The 18,859-nt window shown below is 39.0% G+C and overlaps 1 protein-coding gene across 1 annotated transcript in view; it reads right to left on the bottom strand.

Annotated features, from left to right (window-relative positions):
• LOC146332544 (uncharacterized) overlaps nt 1-18,859 on the bottom strand; it is a 35,260-nt gene extending 16,401 nt beyond the window's left edge. The window contains exons 1-5 of the mRNA XM_084728193.1: nt 18,632-18,859; nt 6,315-6,455; nt 3,385-3,640; nt 1,909-2,030; nt 1,588-1,830 (exon numbers count right to left, since the gene is read on the bottom strand). Of these exons, the coding sequence (XP_084584319.1) occupies nt 1,588-1,830; nt 1,909-2,030; nt 3,385-3,640; nt 6,315-6,455; nt 18,632-18,690 (821 nt within the window). The 5' untranslated portion in view covers nt 18,691-18,859. The remainder of the gene's footprint in view (nt 1-1,587; nt 1,831-1,908; nt 2,031-3,384; nt 3,641-6,314; nt 6,456-18,631) is intronic.

Genomic DNA, 18,859 nt, shown 5'->3' with positions numbered 1-18,859 from the left:
TTACTGTGTTAAAAAGTATAATCTCAGAAACAGTTTTCCCCAACATCTGTTCTTTGTCCCGTATCTTTGTCTAAAAATAGTGGCAACTTGTTCACGCTGCTCCCCCATACTGTGTTATTTGGTGGCAAAAGACTAATGAAACACTGGCAAACCACTGGTGGTAAAAGAAGGAATTTGTTACAACATCTTACATCATGGCTGCTTTCGTCAGGCTTTACGTCTCCTTTCTGCACCCCGTGGGCCAAACCTGCATTCCTCCTTTTTATTACTTTCAGATTTGGAGCCAAATTCTATGAACTGTGAGTTCTAATAAGCATGCATGTGTTTGATTAAATGTTTTATGAAACACTGGGAGAAACAAGACGTGTGGTGTTATGTCAGCACAGAACTGAACGGCTCATAATTACAAGTATTGCGTGAATAAGATGTGCAAAAGTCTGTATTCCCGTTTGGGGCCCTTCATAACACGTAGCAAGTTCTCACTCCCAATGCAAATACGACAGTTTGGTTCTTCAAACTATGACACTGGAGGTACCGCTGAGTTTATGGAACAGTTGTAGTGAGAAACTGAAAACATGTAGAACAGTAAGTTTAAACAAAACTTTAAAAATAACGTACTGTAACCCTGACATAAGCTGCTTTTTGGAAGTTGTCTTTGTGTTGTATTGTTTTGTCTTTGTTGTTACTTTGATTGTCTCATTTGGTTTTTGGTTTATTTTGTGTTTTGTTATTTGATTGCCAAATATGATGTGCTGTTATAAAGGTAGGTGTTATAAGCTGTAGCTTCAGCCTGCACCTTTTTCATACTGCAGAAGTGTCAAAGTTATGTTCAATTACTTTATTGTGATGCATTATTTAGGTATTTGCCATTTTCTGTATGAGGCTTTGTATTTCTTTACATGAACTTGTGGCTTCATTCATGATATTTTTGTGTCTTCTTTGCAGACCGAAATAAATTCTAAAAATTCTAAAAAATTCTAAATTTTAATTCCATGTGGTTTCAAAGTCAGGTGATTTATAAAGAGTGAGAAAGCCAACATATGAGGAGGAGGAGATGGATTTCACCATTCGATTTTGTCATGACTGGTGCAAAGATACAAATTGTGGTGTAATGGTCATGAAAGAGCAAAGGTCATCACGGTCAACAAAAACATTAGGATTCATCCTCTGGGAACCAGGAACATCCACAGTACAATTCATGGAAATCAGGCCATTAGTTTTCAAGACACCTTTACCAGAGACTAAAGTGTGAACTGGGAAAAAGTCAGAGAATCTCCAAAATAATTAGAAATCATCCTCCTGTGACCACAAATATTCACAGCAAGTTTCTTTAATTTATTACACCGTAAAACTGAATACTTACATTAATTAATAATAAGTAGTGAAAACAAATTTGTTGTCGTTTGTCTTTTTGTATTTGAAATTATTAATTTCTGTGTTGCCTTTACTGAAAATATTTGAGTTGGTTCATTTAATAATTTTCATTCAACCATAATCAAAGAGTAACACTAAACTTTTAAGTACCGCTAACTTATTTGTATTTACAGTGTAGTAGTTGTAGTAGTAAGGGAGCTAACCTTGTCTGACATCATCTGCTCCTCCTCCTCCTCCTCCTCCTCATCCCTGTGTCTCTCCTCCCTCCTGACGTGGTGGAGGTCCTCCTTGTCTTCATGTATGAACCTCAGTTCTTCTTCCTCCTCATCATCTTCATCTCGGGAGCTCTGTTGGGTTTCTGTTGACCTCCACTGTGTCTGCAGAGCAGCCCGCACCTCCTCCTCTTCTTTATGCTCCTCCTTCTCCACCTCCCCATCCACCCTGCAGGCCCCTCCTCTGCGGAGGAGGTGATTAAACTCGTTATAAAAGTGGAATAATAAAACTATTTATGAGATGATAATGACAGTGACGGACCGTGGCTTCATCGTCCCGGCTACCAGGTAGGACGTCCTGTCTGGTGGTTGACCTGTGGCGTGCTGTGGCAGGAAGACTGATGAGCTGTATGACGTCTTGACTTCTTTTCTGTTGCTGGAGATCTGCAATGAACCAAAAGCAAAACAGGCAACATGTTACTCCACAGTGATGATAATATGCAACAACCAATGCAATGCAATAATAACTCATGTCTGCAGCTATAGGGTTTCGCCGTGGACGTATGAAGAAGAACTGGATACGTTCATTCCTATGAGAGCCGTTCAGCGGCTCATGAAGCCAACTTCCACATACGCTTCTGTGTTGCATGGCCCATAGAGCAAACAGCAGTGCAGCTCTTCTTGACTTTGCAAATGTTATTAAACTAAATAGATCAAATCCTAGTCATTTCAGAAGGGTTATGATGCTCAAAAAATGTATCTACCTATTGTGAAGCCACTCCTTTCACAATGTAAGTCTATGGGGAAAAAGTCATTTTGGGATGCTGTGCATCATGTGACAATGTCATTACACAATTTGGCCACTGGGGCTCGGGTCTCCCTCACATCAGGCTTGTTCGAGATGAATGTATATATATATATATATATGTATGTATATATAAAACCTTTATTACTATTATCAGCAATAAAAAATATACTTGTTAACAGATTAAAACTTCATTGCACAACATAAGACTAATATACCTAGCATTAAATATTACAACTACACCAAAAAGTTGTATTTTATACAACATGTGGTGTTTGTTGTCAAAATTAAGAGCCAGTCGGAGCCTGTCAGCTCATTGCTGTGGTACCCAAACTTTTTCTGGCATGCTCACACTTGAGAAGCCCAAAAAAAGTTCATGCCTCTCCTTCCCATAATTATTATCATTCATGAACAATAACTGTGGAGGATTCAGGTTGAATTTTAGTGAAATAAAGGTCAGCATGACATCATCAGCCAACTCTTGTTTGTTTATTTCCATTATATAAATCATATATATTCAACTGTTTTTCACTCTGCATTTCTCCCTTGGTCATCCACGACCCCCCTGCAGTAGCTCTATGACCCCCAAGGGAGACCTGCCCCCCTGGTTCGTGTTTTCCTGTTCTTATCCATTTTACTGTTGTCTTATTGTTGCTATGTTTTAGCTTAATTTTTCTTGCTTCCGATTGGCCTGTTTGTGTTTCCCTTCTGTTGTTAATTTTCCTCCTGGGTATCCTGCTCTTTCACTTTGTCAAAAGGTGCTGCACAAATAAATGTATTATCATAATTATTATTATCATTATGTGGCTAAAAAGTGAAAACAACCAGCTGAGAATTGCATCATGTGTGGAAACCAACTGGGAGTCAAAGGAAATGTTGATTTATCACTGACGTCTTGAGACTGGGCCAAATATGAGACACACCAAACAACACAGACTCATCTGTTATTTTGCTCCACCTGAAAGCCTCTGTAATAACTGTCAGGCGGTTTACCTTTTCTGGAGGTCTTGTTGATACTTTCTGGGACCGACGGCTTCGCTCTGGCTCACATCTCTCCTCCTCTTCATCCTGCTGCTGTTTCTCCCCTTCAGGTTTCCACTGTGGCGGCGTTGCAGGCCTCTGCACTCTGACCCTGAAGTCATCAGGCACCTCCTGCTCATTACGGTTCTCCAGCCTATGACTCCAGTCGCTGAAGCCTTCGTCCTCCTCCAGAACCAAGCAGCACCTGGGCTTCAGATCTTCGTCCAACCTTTAGGATCAAGCGGAGAAGCGTCACCTTTCAGTGACCAGACTGATTGACAAGAGGTGGAGTCAAGCTATCAGTTTTATTGTGAAGAAAAGCAGATGTGATACGAACATGTCAGTGGTTTAGAGGATTGATTTAACACACTTTCCAGCTTGACTTAGTCGGATGAAAAGTCTGTTTTAACCCTTCAGTTGAGCGTCTGAATCCCAGCAGATAATAAAAACCTCAGAGAACTAAACATGCAAGCTGCTGCTGCATGACATGTGGGAGGAAATGAAGGCCATATGTAGGTTCTCTACATATATACAGTTCATGTATGTAAAATCAGACAAATGTTCTCCTCATATTCTCCTCAAACTTTCTAAAGTACCTACAGGTACAATTTTCTCTCTCTGTCTAGTGTCATAAAGTTTTGGTGACTTCTGGTGAATTTAAGTTATGAAGAAAACAATCGACTACGGGAGGATGTCTTTAATGAGTCTAAATGCAGGGCAGTACAGTGCTCAGATCTTTTGTCTGACTTTCACTTCTATTTTTTGCCCATTTCATCCATCGTGTTTGCATAAATGTGCCTCATGCTACATGAGATAAATCTGGATCTTAGAAATGAGTGATGCCACTTCTTCTATCTAGCTGAGAAGATTTAAAACACTAGAATCTAATATAAATATAGTGCTTTCTCTTGTGAGGGTTTGTCTCTTGTTGATGCTCCTGTCTTGCAGGTAACTGAGCGTCTCTGATGTCACCCAAAGGTCTCTGACAGGACAGAGTGCTGAGGAGGGCAGCAGGTGGCAAACAGGACCTGCAGCTTCAGGCTCCATGGAAACAGAGGCGGTACCCGTGGAAACAATAAACAAAGTGAAACTTTAACTTTAATTTGATTAAGGTCGACAGGGTGTATCACACACGATCACGCTGTTGGCTGAACACACACACAAATTTTACCAGTGCCATCTGAGTTCAGTGTTAAAAATCACCTTTAGCTGATTGTTGGTTGATCCTTTATATTTTTATCTGTCTGTCAGTTATAGAAAATCAAAAACTGCTCAACAAACTTCAATAAAATTTGGGGGGGATGCAAGGCCATGAACTGAGGAAGAAATTATCCGTCTTTGGTGTGGATAGCGCCACCAGGTGACCATTTATGACTAGTTTGACAAATACCTCTTGAAATGTGAGGCAGACAAAGCAAAAAGCATTTGATCCTAGATGTCTTGGTTCAATATGAATCTTTTAGCCAAACACATTGTTTTTTTCAACATCTACCTTCTACTTGAACCCCCAAATGTTTGAATTAGTTCTTATTATATGCCACACCAACAATTTAATCACCTGTATCATATTAAAACAAACCTCATAACAGAAGAAACTGTGCATCAACAAACTTAGATTTTTTTTAAATTTGTAAGAAATGGTTTGATAACCAAACTCAACTGTGTGCTTCTTTTATTTAAATAAATCTTTTCTCAACAATATGCCACTTACAAACTTGTGCTGAAACCAGTGAACAGCGCAGGATCACTTGACTTCACAGGGCTGTAAATGAGTCTGCTCAGCAGCTCACAGTCTCAGGTGATGAGGAGGATATTTCCCCTCATCATATCTCTGATGGTTACTGATCTTACAGCAGTTTTCTCAGCTCATTCACCTGCATCACTGGACTGTGCGCTGAACACACTGTTTACAAGTGTTTTCCCCTGTAATCAGCATCACAGGTAATGAGGACTCAGCTGTAAGAGGACTGAGTAGGACACACAAACAAATGGTTTGTTCGTCCACAAACTCAGATCTGTCAGTCCCAAACTGAGATGAGGAAAGTTAAAGTGAAGGGACTTTTTTTAACAACTTTGCAACCCACTTTTATTCTTATTTAGGCTTAATACTGATATTGAAACTAATAGTTAGGGCATGTTTAGAAAATGTGCTCATTCCCTTTCTTGCAAAAGCTACATGAGAAGATTGATACAACTCTCAAATATATGAAGTAAATATGAGCCAGAAGCAACCAGTGACACCAGAAAGTCACACTTACAACAAATGATTTATAAAATGTTCATGACAAACTTTAGAGGTGCTTGTAGCCAGACTCTGTTACCTCTGGGCAGGCTGGCTGCTTCTCCATGTGCCCAGTATTTATGCTAAGCTAAGCTAATTAGCTGCTGGTTCTTGCTTCATATTAAACAAACAGCCATGAGAGTGGTGTTCATTTTCTACTCTAACTTTAAGCGAGAAAAGAAAATAAGTGTATTTCCCAAAACCCAACATTATTCCTTTAAAGCATCAATAAATAAATTATTAACCTTTAATAAGCCATTACGTCCACTTTATAACCCTCATAAAATACTTTATAAGAAAGTTATGGTGAAGTATGTTTGCCAGCAGTGCTAACATGTTCCAGATCTTTTATTTTATTGTAAGTCGAAGTAAAAACAGTTAGTTTTTTTCCTGTTTCCCTGTCTGTACATGCAAACAGGGAGATGGAGACCTGTATACAGTAAATTATATTTAGAAATAAATCTATATAATCTGCATAACTTTGACTGAGATTCTTCTGAATGTTTAGCCACGTTACAAAAAGCTTTTACAGCTGTAGTAGATCTAGTCTGTAGTCTGACTGGTAGATATTTAAGGCCTGTACAGAGGAGTAAATTGTGGCGTAAGAGTTTGTCGTACTCACTCTGTGTTGTGTGCGAAGTCGTTGTGTTGGGGGGGCTCTGGCCAGGACGGGCTCCCCTCTCCTCTCTCCTTCTCCCTGCTTCTCCTCCTTCGCTCCCGCTCCAGCTCCTCAGCATCCTCCTGACTCCGCTGGGCCGTCACCCTGAAACACAACACGGACAACAAACAACAGACGTGTCATCACACTCCTACACCCGCAAAACTTAAATCTGAGCCAACCAAGAACATTAGTCAGGTTCATCGCTGATTGCTGGGCGACATCTGGCTCACAGTTCATCCCAGAGGTTGAGGGCTCTGCAGGCCAGTCAAGTTCCTCCACATCGAACTGGGAAAAAAACATTTCTTTATGGGAGCTGACTCAGCTGCACAGAGGCATTGTCATGTTGAAACAGGAAGGGATGATCCCCAACTTCTGCCACAAAGTTGGAAGCATATAATGATTTCTTTTAGTTGGATCCAAGAAGCCTAAACCATGAAAAAGTAGACAAAAGTTTGTGGACAGTGAAAACAGATACTGCATAAATTGAGGAATGAATGTTATTCGCCAACCGCTTGTTCTTTGTCTGATAAAAAAGTGAGAGGTATCTATGGAAAATGTACGTATGCAGACTTTCTCTTAGGTAAGTGGATTTAAAAATCATAGGAAAAAATTAGCTGTTCTTCTGTTTCATACAAAGCTCATTCACTTCTTGTGTCTGATGGGTTTTAGTTTCCAGAAGGCGGGACTTGATAACAATAACTCTTTTTATTGTCGAAGCACATCTGGCGGAGCCTGAGCCAGCTGCTGTGCTGTTTCACTTAATTTCAATCTCTGGAGAGAAACAAAGCGGGCGAGAGGGAGGAGGTGAAGAGATGGAGGAGGAGGAGGAGGAGCGGAGCGGATGATGGAGAGGGACCTTAATCCTGCGCAGCCAGACCTCCATCTCGTCATACTTACGGAGGTCTGGAGAAAATCATGTCAAGAAACTGGAACAACGAGAACTTTGGAAATATTCGGTCAGCCGGTTGATTGGTGTGAAACCTCTGGAGAGCACCTGTTGCTGGACGTGTCGGTACAAACAAGTTTTTCGAGGTGTGATGTCCTTGTTTTTAAAGGATAATTAGAGTTTAAACAAGGATTTGGCCGTTATGACGCTGTTCACACCAAAGTAATTGCTGAGATCTAAACAAATGATCTGTTGTTGCTAAAAATGGTCTTGAGGGCAAAAAACATGACAGTGAAACATGTCTTAAACTGACGCCTAAGTTTATCTAAACCTAAGTGAGAAAGTAAACAACAAAGCACAATAAAATTATTCCCCAAACTCTGTAGTAAACAGCCATAATAATTTACATCCTGACTTTTTGGTTCAAGGTTGACCTGCTGCATGTACTGATTTATTGTGTGCACACAGGTTTTCTGTCAACTGATTCATTATTATCAACATGTCTGGCATCATGTTTACAACCTTTCTAATTGTCAAAATTATTGAGTTCTCAGCCAAAGACACCTAACAGGATACAAAATATACTGGAGATTCACGTCATTGTTTTACATTTCTACAGAATTACATGAAAGAACAACACAATAATAATTTATTACAAAGATATATGACATTAAAAATGTTTGCAGCATGTTTACACTCAATACACATAACATCATGTGCATACATCAAGAGAATGTACTTAATTCTTATATAAAATGAAATGCAAATTCTGATTATTTTACATAATATATAATAATCAATATTATATATATAGAAAATATAAATAAAGGATAATATAAAATAGGTCTAATAAACAAAATAAAAAGAATAATAAGAGGCCTGGGACTTTAATATGATAAAGCAGGTTTCCACCATCCTCCATTAATGTGCTTGACTGGCAGAAGGAATTATATTCATATTTATTAAAAATTCTAGATTGTTAGATTAGAACATAATCTATGGACTACTTTAGATTTTAAAACTAAAATACAAAAACAAAAACAAAACAAAACAAAAAAAACTCTTCATATCATGATAATTTAAATGAATGAATCTGAAACCACCTGGCAGAATGCCACTGACCCCTGGAGGTCCCTGGGCCCCTGTTTGAGACCCACTGCCTCAGATTTGATATCTGTCAGAAACAAACATACAAAACTCTTCCTATCCTATAAAGTTCACATTTTTTCAAGTCTGCTAAAAAAAAATACCCACATATGAAATATATAGTGAAACCATCTTCTTACTGTTTTCTCTCTACAGTAGACAGAAAGTTGTTTCATGAAACTACTCACAACAAGGTCTGTTAATAAAGTTCAACAGCCGAGTTATGATTTCATCGCTGGGTTTTTTCCACAGCTGATATCTCCCAAACTCTGCAGCTCACACAAAAACAATCTAGATGTAGAAAGAACACGACAGAAAAACATGTGTCTAGGTTGAATGTGCAATAAGCTTATTTTGACTCATATCTCTGTTTATTGTTAGGTGGTGACCTCTAGTGGCCATAGTAAGTATGGAACGACAAAGTATAAAGAGTAAGAAAGTCTGCATAAAGAGGATGAGAGGTGGATAGAAACAAACACAAACACTTTCACACAGTAAAACGGGTTTCATGTCCTGTGTCAAACGAATCGCAAACATGGACTTATTTAAAGTTTTATGCCACTTAAGTTATGGATGTGAGTTCCATCGTGTCGCCTCCAAAAGCAAAAACCATCATCTTTTTCTAAGCCTAACAAGTAGTTTTCATGGCTAAAAGTAACCAAACTGTGACTCTTTGATGTAACGCTGCATGTAATGTTCTGTGAGTTACTTCACATGACTTACATGACTTAGTTAACTCTCTCCCCTGGTCACATCTGTCATTGGGAGTAACTGGCGATCGCCCCATTCTGTCGTGTAAACATGAGAATGTGTTGACAAGCTAGAGGGGACATATGTGTTTTTAATTGTGGGGGACCATTTCCTTCCTGTTTAAAGTTTGCACAAAGCTAATATGTGGCGTTGTCGATCCCCAAAGTTGTCTTTATTTCCTGTAGTTCTTTTTGTGTCGTTTTGTTGAACCCATTCTAACTGTTAGGAGCAGAGGGCGGCAACTGTGCAGCACACGGGGACCAACACCGGCCCTACGACGGGGAACTGACAGGAGAATTAATGTACATGTTTTTTATGAGGACTGGGGGACCGGAGCACCCGGAGAAAAACCATGAAAACACAGGGAGAACATGTCAACCCAACCCCAGAGGAGGGGTGAGGCAACAGTGCCTCTAACCACTGAGCTGAAGTGTTGCCTTTGTTGTTCCTTGTAGCGCTGCAGTTGAGATACAGTAAGGGAATTTTGCATTTTAAAATATATTGTGAACTTTTGGGGGGTTTTGGCTGTAAATTTGTGAGACTCTAGACTGCTGCGGGTTTGAATTAACTTAAGATAAACTTAAGAATACATCTGGACTGGTAGAATCTGCTGCTAAAAGCAGATTGGGAATTTAAGCACAAAACTTCAGCAGCATCATGGAAGAAAAACAGGCCAAAGCCTCGAGCTTGTTGGTTCTCATTAAAAAGATGCATAAAACATGCAGACTGTTCCTCTTTGTACTGGCCAGTTGTGAGTAAATTCAATGCACAGGCCTTCACCCAAAAAAATGATTAATTCTTCCAACATGTCAACCCCTCAGCTCATCAAACATTTGGTTCAGTGAAATCATAATCATAAAAAAGATCTGCAAAGTGCAAAAAACAAATTCAAATTTAAAATGTTGACGTGTCATTGGCTGCGGGTGAGGACACTGGTCATGAACGGCTGTGAGTCAAACAGGCTGCGGTCATTATCATGTGGGAAAGTGACCTACATAAGATCATGCTCGCTAGAGATGCGGAGGGAGTCGCATTGGCAGGAGTCAGTCGCTGTAAATCGATTTGATGTGTGATTGGGCTGTTTTAGTTTCTTCTGTCAGGCCAGTTTTTTTGGGGGGAGAAATGGGTCGACTGGGGACAAGGTTTGATTGTCTGGACCTCATCATCACTGCTGCTGAAATGCATCAAGGGGACGGAGACTGAAATCCTTTAAGCACCATATCAGAGGTGCTGCATGTTTAAAAGTTTTAGCCAACAACTACAAATCACATAAAATCAATTTTACTCCTGATCCTGAACCTTAAATAATCAACTGCAGATGTTTTTAGTGAGCACGCCTTTTATCTTATCTAATGAAGTTATTATCTTATTTTGGAGACAGGGGTTTCATGGGAACAAGATAATAACTTATGCAAAAAAATGGTGTGCAAGTTAAAAGGTAATTCAAGTATGCTTAATCCTGGGCCCTGTTTTTACATATCTTCAGGTCTAAATGATTAAGAGGTACAAAAGCTTTTGGATTTGGTCTAGTAGATCACCTCAGCCATAATTCTTGGGGGTATGCACCTTTCAAAGACTTTCAAAAGCTTGTTTTTGACACTGACAGGATCAGATTGTTATTTTGAGTCTCAGTGACTCACAACATCATGGAAATGATCCCTAGAGATATAGTTAGTTAGCCCTTTTTGTGATAACTGAAGCTGTCGCATAAACAAATGCAGCAAGTGCATTGTGCTATCCCATCTTGTAGTGCTGCCATTGCTGCAGTGGCACATCGTGTCCATCACTCTCAGTGTCTGCTGGCTGTGTCTAGAAGGGAACCACGAAGTTAGAACAAGATTTTTTATTGTTTCGGTAAAAATGTTCGCTCTTACGAGATCTTGCAGATCTGGGGTTCCCTTCTGGACAGAAGGGGCAAAGTTGAAGTTTGACTCAACTGTCAGAGCAGCCAAATTAAACAGGTTCTTCCTGACTTCCTAGACATTGATGTCAAAGCTAATGTTGCATAAAAAGTAAGTGTGAAAGTAGAAAACTGTAAACTTCTTATGATGGCTCACATTCAATCACACTGATACTGTGCTGTTTTTATTGCTGTGTTTGTACTTAATGATTTCACTTTTCCTTTTCTACTTTTATATTTTTTCATATAAACCAGTGTATACCAGTGTTTTTCATATAAACCAGTGTAACCTATTAATTGTGGACATTATCAGATGGATGAAGGTGGGAAAGGGCTGCAAGGAACGGTGGGTAGATTCAGAACAATGCATATGTGACTTGCACTTATGTTGTTAAGCCTTTATACTGTTACTGCATCTTTAAGTAAATAAAAATATTGTTTGAAGTAAAACAAACAAACAAACTGAAGCTGTTGTATCGCTCTCTTGGTCTACCACTGCCTCAGGTTATTTTGTTTGTGTTATTGTGTGACTTAGTTTGAAACTAACGTGTTAAAATTATGTGTAAGAACAACAGGAGCAGCTCCTGTGTTCTGCAAAGCAGAAGCAAAGTTTGCCAGAGGAGTCTCAACAGAGCAATATAACAACTGTTTCTGGTCAAACAAAAATGATTGTAGAGACTTTGGCCACATAGAGTTTTCTTCTGAACGCCATCTTTTTTCAATTGTCCCCAGTGAGGAGAGAGCATCTGCAGCAGCATGCAGCCACAGAAAAGGCGCTGTGCTGAACATTTGGTAGTGTTTGATTGAAAGTTTACCTTTGTGTTCTTATGTGAGGCAGAAAACTGGTACTCAATTCATGTCCATGAAGGAGTTCAGAAAGAAAGGCATTTTTAAACATCTCTGTGTGCTCATCTCTCTTTTGTAGTTTCTAACTGAATCTCTGTGGTTTGAAGTTTAGTTTCTCACTTGTGTCACTGTTGGTTGTTTTAGGTATCTACTTTATTTCACTATTCTTTTTCTCATTTGTGTGGCCACATAAGAGCAAACATCTTCCTGTTGGTGACAAACATATAGACACAAACAAATAATAAAAAACAAAGGATGCTTGACTGCACAACAATGGTGAAGACGTTTTTCCAGATTACATTGATTATATTTTCTATTAACATTATATTAACATGTCAAGCAAATTGCAAATAAACTGACAACGAAATTCATCATTTTCTGCCAAAATATCCAATCTTGTGATAAAAAATCTGCTCATAATCACTACAGCATTATTCAAGCTTTAATGATTATACATATTTTTCTATTTTTAATGGCATAGATGACATTATGTGGCAATTTTTGTTCACTGTCTGACTTAAGATGAAAGTAAAAAGCTGAATTCCTGTTTACAGTATATCACATTGCTTCAAATAAATGTACTGAAAACATAGAAATGTGCACATCCTTTTTCTGGGAACATTATTCTCCAGTATTGTGCACTATTGACTTTTTGTAGTAAACTTTTATCTTCTGTTGAAATCTGGATCTAAAAAGCTCAGCACAATACACAGAAGCATTCAGCTACACAAAACCTGACACTCTGTTGTAGGACAGTAAGCAGCCAGTGTCGACAAAGCCGGCAGAGCAACACTGAGTTAGTAAATAAGAAACATTACCAGGGCTGACTGCCACGGTGAAAAAACATTTCAACATTTTGACAAGTACAGCTCACAGGATTACAAAATATATTTTCACTTTGGTGGCACTGGCCAATTAACTGACATAATAACTCAGTTTTTGAGCATGAATAAAATATTCTGGGTGAGTTACGACACTTTGCAGACACGCAGTAGAGTTCTGATGTCCCATGAAAGAGTATTGACATCTGCACTGACAGTTACAGAGAATGTTGGACTGTTTCAAAAAAAAAATGAGCCAAAACTGTAAACTTCAAAACTGAAACATTTAATTAAAACCACGATCGTTCCCTAACTTTAACCAAAGTGCTCTCATTACCTAAACCCAACCACAGATGGGATTCTGGATGTGAATCCCAGACTCTGGTATTAAAGTACTGAGCTTTGTGGATTTCTAGGAAACACGGTTGCTTTTGTGCAATTAAAAAAAACAAAAAACAAAAAAAAAAAAAACAGGGACGTAAATATCCTTAAATATCTCACTAATGACAGACGACACGTCAAACCCACAGCTGAAGGCAACATGTCACTGCCCTCTGTCACTGGGGGAAGTGCAGATGTGGCAAAAGGACACACTTGATACTTGTGTAAAAAAAACACTTTGTTAGAAGTAGACGTACTGAATCAACTTTTTTACTCAAGTAAAAGCGAAAAAGTACAGGCTCTGAAATGTACTCAGAGTATAAAAGTAAAACAGCAGCCCTCTGATGGACTGTTGCAAAGCTGAACCTCACCTTTTCTCCACGGTCGAATCTCCCTCTCTGTCTGTTATATGTCGTTTATTTCTTGTTATCTTTTATGCCATTTTTGCCGTGTTATGATCTGTCACATCTTTTATGTTGTTTTCATTTGTTACATCGTTTTTGTCTTGTTATATCTTTTATGTTGTATTTGTCTTGTCTTGTTGTTTATGTCTTGTTTTATTATTTACGGTATTTTCATCTCGTTTTGTCATATTTATCTTTCTTTCATCTCATTTTTGTGTTATGTTGTTTTCGTCCTGTTACACCTGGTACATCTTTTACACCATTTTTGTCTTGTTATGTTTCTTTTATGTTGTTTTCATTTGTTATGTAGTTTGCATCTTGTTACGTCTTTTATGTTGTTTTCATCTTGTTATGTCTCTTTCGGCTTGTTATGTCTTTTTATGTTGTTTTCGTCTTGCATAAAACTAAAGGTAACAAGCTTGTTTTGAAAACGTAATGAGTGGAAATTACAGATATTTGTGTTAAAACATAGGAAATACAAATGAAAAGTTGTCTACTTAAAATCCACTGAAGTACAGTGATAAAGTATTTGTACTTAGTTACTTCCCATCTCTGGGGACTTGTGGAACATGACAAAGTGAAGCAGATGCAGATGAAGCACGTCCGCTCTGCTTTATTCACAGTTGATGCTGTTACGGCGTATTTGTCCCTGCAGGGCAGTTTGTACTTCAGGTATCTTCAGACTCTGCTGGGACAGTTAACTTGATGCTGTGAAGCATAAATGTGAAACGAGCAAATTATGGAGGAAATCTGCCCGATACGCATCACTTTTTCCACCATTTACACAATGAGGCAATGGAGGCCTGGGGAACGGCATTTTCTTTGTGTGTGTGTGTGTGTGTGTGTGTGTGTGTGTGTGTGTGTGTGTGTGTGTGTGTTGCTGAGCAGGAGGGGGTTCAGGAGTCAGCCAGATGATGTCATGGCCATTAAGGAAGTTGCAGCTATAAAAGAAGCCATTGAACTCAAAGCTCAGTGTCATTTTCAGTGAGGTCACACAGCAATGTTCCACCGATCACAGAGGAAACAAGAACCTCACTGACAATCAGGAACAGTAGCTAAGAGGGGGATGTAAATAAAGTAGAAAACAACACAAGAAATTAAGCTCCTGTGCTTGTTAGAGGAGATAAAACAGAACAGACTGTACTAAGTGGCCAAACTTGGCACATGAAGAACTAAGCAGTGAACGGATGCAAAAACGAACTAAAGGATACGATGAAATATGACAGAGAAAGATGATTTAGATCGAGAAATGTCAATCCAATTATAGACCATCTGTCTGAAGAGGGACTGTCACTGACTGTAAACAAAATTCGTCTCGCTTTTGAGAGGCTAATATTTCTTACTGCTTCAAAAGACATGATTAAATTGCACCATTGAAGTGAGTTATTCTTGAAGGTGGAGTCAGTGATTGTGGAGGAAGATAGTGGATTGTTGTGTCTCATTCCCAAGTCGATCCATTCCACCCACCCAGAGTGTCTGTATTTGAAGGCCTGGGAATGAGACTCAACAGTCGGCTATCTCTCTCCAGAATCACTTACTTCACCTTTAACTGTGTCACAACGGGAAAAACTAATTATATCAGTATCAGGTCTGTATACTGTCATCACACTGTGAGCTTCAGCACAAACCTTGGGCGGTGTGCAGCTGAGCGTGAGAGTCGGCGCCTTCAAGTCAGAGGCCATGGTTCTGGGCCAGAAAACGGTGGATTTCTGCCTCCAGTTTTGGGGGTGAGCTGCTGCCCCAAGTGTGTTTAAGTATCTCGGGGTCCTGTTAACGAGTAACAGTAAAGTGGAACATGAGGTCATGAGGCGCTCTGGTGCGGCATTGGCAGTAATGTTGTGGATGAGGAAGCTGAGCAGGAAGACAAAGCTTTCGATTTTCCAGTCGATCTACGTTCAGAACCTCACCTGTGGTCGTGAGCTTTGGTTGGTGATCAAAAGAATGAGATCACGGATATAAAAGGCTGAAACAAGATCCCTCTATGGGGTGTCTGGGCTTCGCCTTACGGATAAATTCCACCAGGCGCGGCTGTGTCGTGTTACGGCTGCGCCACGTCAGCCGGAGCTGATCGCAGCCGTTCTACACAACGCTTGTGATTTGACCAGCAGCACTGAGTCCATTTTTGACAGATGCCATGTCAATTAGTACAGAGCGGATTGAACAGGCAGGAAGTCGGACACAGAAAAGGCAGGGGGAATCTGGTTAACTCTGATTCATGGTAGAAGCACAAAGAGCAAGGTAAGAGAACCTAATCAACAAAATCTGAGCTAGTAAAAATAATCAGGAGGCAAAACGCTCTGCTGCTGACATGCTTCTGAAACGCTGCTGGTGGGGCTCGCAGCCATGCGGAGGTCGGATCAGAACTGTGGTGCAGATGTGTCGTGGACATCGGACATCGGACTCAGCTCAGAGTAGAACCGCTGGTCCTTTGCGTGAAACAGAGCCAGCTGAGGTGGACTTTTCATGCACGTCCTACTAGGATAGGGGTCTGCAACCCTTACGATCAAAACAGCCATTTTTGGTCAAAAAAATAAAAAAAAAAATCAGTCTGGAGCTGCAAATATTAAATACTCTATTTTCCCTGAAGGCTTTTTTTTTTTTTTTTATTTGGCATCCATAGTTAACTTATGGTGATGATGCACAGTTTTAGGCTGCATATTTTTACAGCTGGCAAACATAAGAATCACTTTACACTGTAAAAAATTAGATGAGACTACTCCAAATTCCAAGGGAACATACTACAAATCGATTTTGGTGTTTTGAGCCCAACTGAAACTTATGTTTTGAAATAAATATTTTGTCGACATTTAATCTTTAACTGAGATCTTTTACTATTCTTCTTTAGAGAACCTTGAATCTTTGAGTTTTAGAAACTGGGAACGCCTCTGGAGCCCCAGGAGGAGCTGGAAAGTGTTGCTGGAGGAAAGAGACGTCTGGAATACCCTGGTCAGCTTACTGCCACCATGACCCAACACCGGGTAAGGGAAAGACAATGGATGGATGGATGAGCCTCATGCTGTCAGATATGGTCGTTAGATAAAGTCGATCAAGGATAGTTTTATCAGCGCTGCATTCACTGCAGTCAACTCGTCACAACAGGTGCAGGCCACAGGCTTTGAAATGATCTCTACTCGATCGTCTTTGTCTTTAGTTTCTGCTCATCTCATCTTTTGTCTGGTGTTCCACATGGTTTCACCCTAGGTCCCTTATTGTTCTCTTTTTGTGAACGTTTCTTTGTGTGTGTCTTTTGAGAACACACTGTACTCCTATGTTAATTATAAATGCTTAAAAATTAATTAAGTCTTAATTTGCAAACAGTACATGTAAATGCTGAAGTAACGGAGTCAATACATTTTGTTCAGCTGACGTTGTTGAAATATGTCGTGACGAAGACTTTGAGACTGAAGTAGTTGATATATCTTGATGATTTGGGGAACATTATCTTGAATGACACCTGTCTCAGCCTCAGACAATCACACTGTACTGTGTTTCTCCTAATTTGTATTTTATTGTTTCAGTGATTTAAAAGGTTGCACAAAGCAATAAATATGGTTGACAGCACAGAAACTGTCATTCTGTGATCTGTCTCCATCTATGCAGATGCAAACTGTCTGCTTTATTCCATTTTGTTGTACTCACTTTTTATTTATCTTCATGATATCTAGTAGTATTCAGTTTACCTCACTGTTTCAGTCTTTTACTTTCTTAAAAGCCACTAAACACTACTTACATAGGAAAGCTGTTTTTAGTTTGTCTATGTATCTGTCTCTATCAAATAAACCATAAATAAATAAATAGATCTATAGATATTGAGTGTCTAATTCTATCAAACTGTGAAGTTCACAAGATGAATAAATGGATGATCCACAACTTCCAGATAATATCAGTGATGATCCAGTTTTAACTACTGAGAATTAGTTTGGATGATGACGACTGGATGCGTTTCAGATTTTATTAAAATCTTCCACTAAATTACATTCATTGTTTTATGTGCATTTCAGTATGTTTTCTGTTTGAGTTTGGCTGCAAGACAAATTTCAAACTTTCCAAGAAAGTTCCAGCTGAATTTGAAATATGGTTCAAAGCAAATAATGTTGTTTTCTCCTGCAGTTCTGAAAAATGACACCTTTCCTGACAAGAGCTGATGCCCAAATAATCACCCTTTTACAATATTTAGAGTGAATGTGAGCCTGGAAACTGGGGTTTACCGCTTCATGTCATCGTGTTCTTTTTTTGTTTGTTTTTGTCTTTGTTTTTTTTTTCCAAAAGACGGAACATGTTTACATGTTCTCTTCAAGAAGTGGAAAGAAATTGACTGAGTTTTTCCTAAATTGTGCTTTTGTGAACATAAACAGTTTTTTCTCTGTGGTCTATTCCAGTTGTGGAATATTAGTATTAATATATTATATAATCGCAAGGGAGGAGGTCGACTGTATAAGCCTGCAGCTCCTTGACCTCCTTGACACATCTCTTATTTTTTTCATTATCTGGATTTTATTCAGTCTTATGTGTGTGCAAAAATATTCAATCGTATGCTTCAATAAAAGTGTCAATAGCACTGAAAGCATCAGTGACGCACTTAATTACAAATAAAAGTCCTGCATTCAAAGTGACAGATAGGCAGTTAGGAAATGTCAATGCAGCACAATAACGAAGAAAATAAGAAAAAGTACATTTTTATCAGAAAAAAAGTTTCAGTATTTAAAGCTCCTGTCAGTATTATATTATTATAAATGATTTTATAACTTTATTTATATATAAAATATATTTTACCATTATTCTGGTCATGGAAAAGTTAATTTAGATATTTCATATAACGCTGGGTGTGCTGTATTTAATAACTATAATAATAATAACTGTAACTGTCAGACAAAATCTAGAGGCATAAAAAGTAAAATACATATAAATACCATAGAACTGTGCTGTAGTTTCCAGCACCGGCTAATTAATAAATGTATTGTTTTATGATGTGTGAATGAAAGCTGTAAATCACATTCAGGGCAAGTTATCAAATTTCACACAATAAATCTTTTTATCAAACTTCATCCTGCAGAGTCGAGTAAAAAAAATCCAACTTGTTCTCGTCAGAGTTCATCAGAAAAATAACCTGCGATCGTCATGTGTTAGAAACATTCTCATCTCACCTGATGAGGTTCTGCAGGAGCTGTCTGCTGGAGCTTTTTCTCCTGATGGACTCTGACATGGTGGACTGGTCTGTACTCCTGGTCTGTGCTCCTGATCCTGGTTCTGGTCCTGGACCTGATGTTGGTTCTGGTTCTGGAGGCTCAGATGTTTCCTACAGCTGCTCTCCTCTACGTCTGCTCTGTGGTTCATGTTGGCCTCCCCCCCCTCTCTCTCACTTTCTCTCCCTG

Source organism: Lutjanus erythropterus, chromosome 1 (genome assembly GCF_056507025.1).
Source record: "Lutjanus erythropterus isolate fLutEry1 chromosome 1, fLutEry1.hap2, whole genome shotgun sequence".
NCBI lineage: Eukaryota > Metazoa > Chordata > Actinopteri > Lutjaniformes > Lutjanidae > Lutjanus > Lutjanus erythropterus.
Note: the sequence above shows the minus strand (reverse complement) of the source record. Positions and strands in the feature narration are given on the sequence as shown.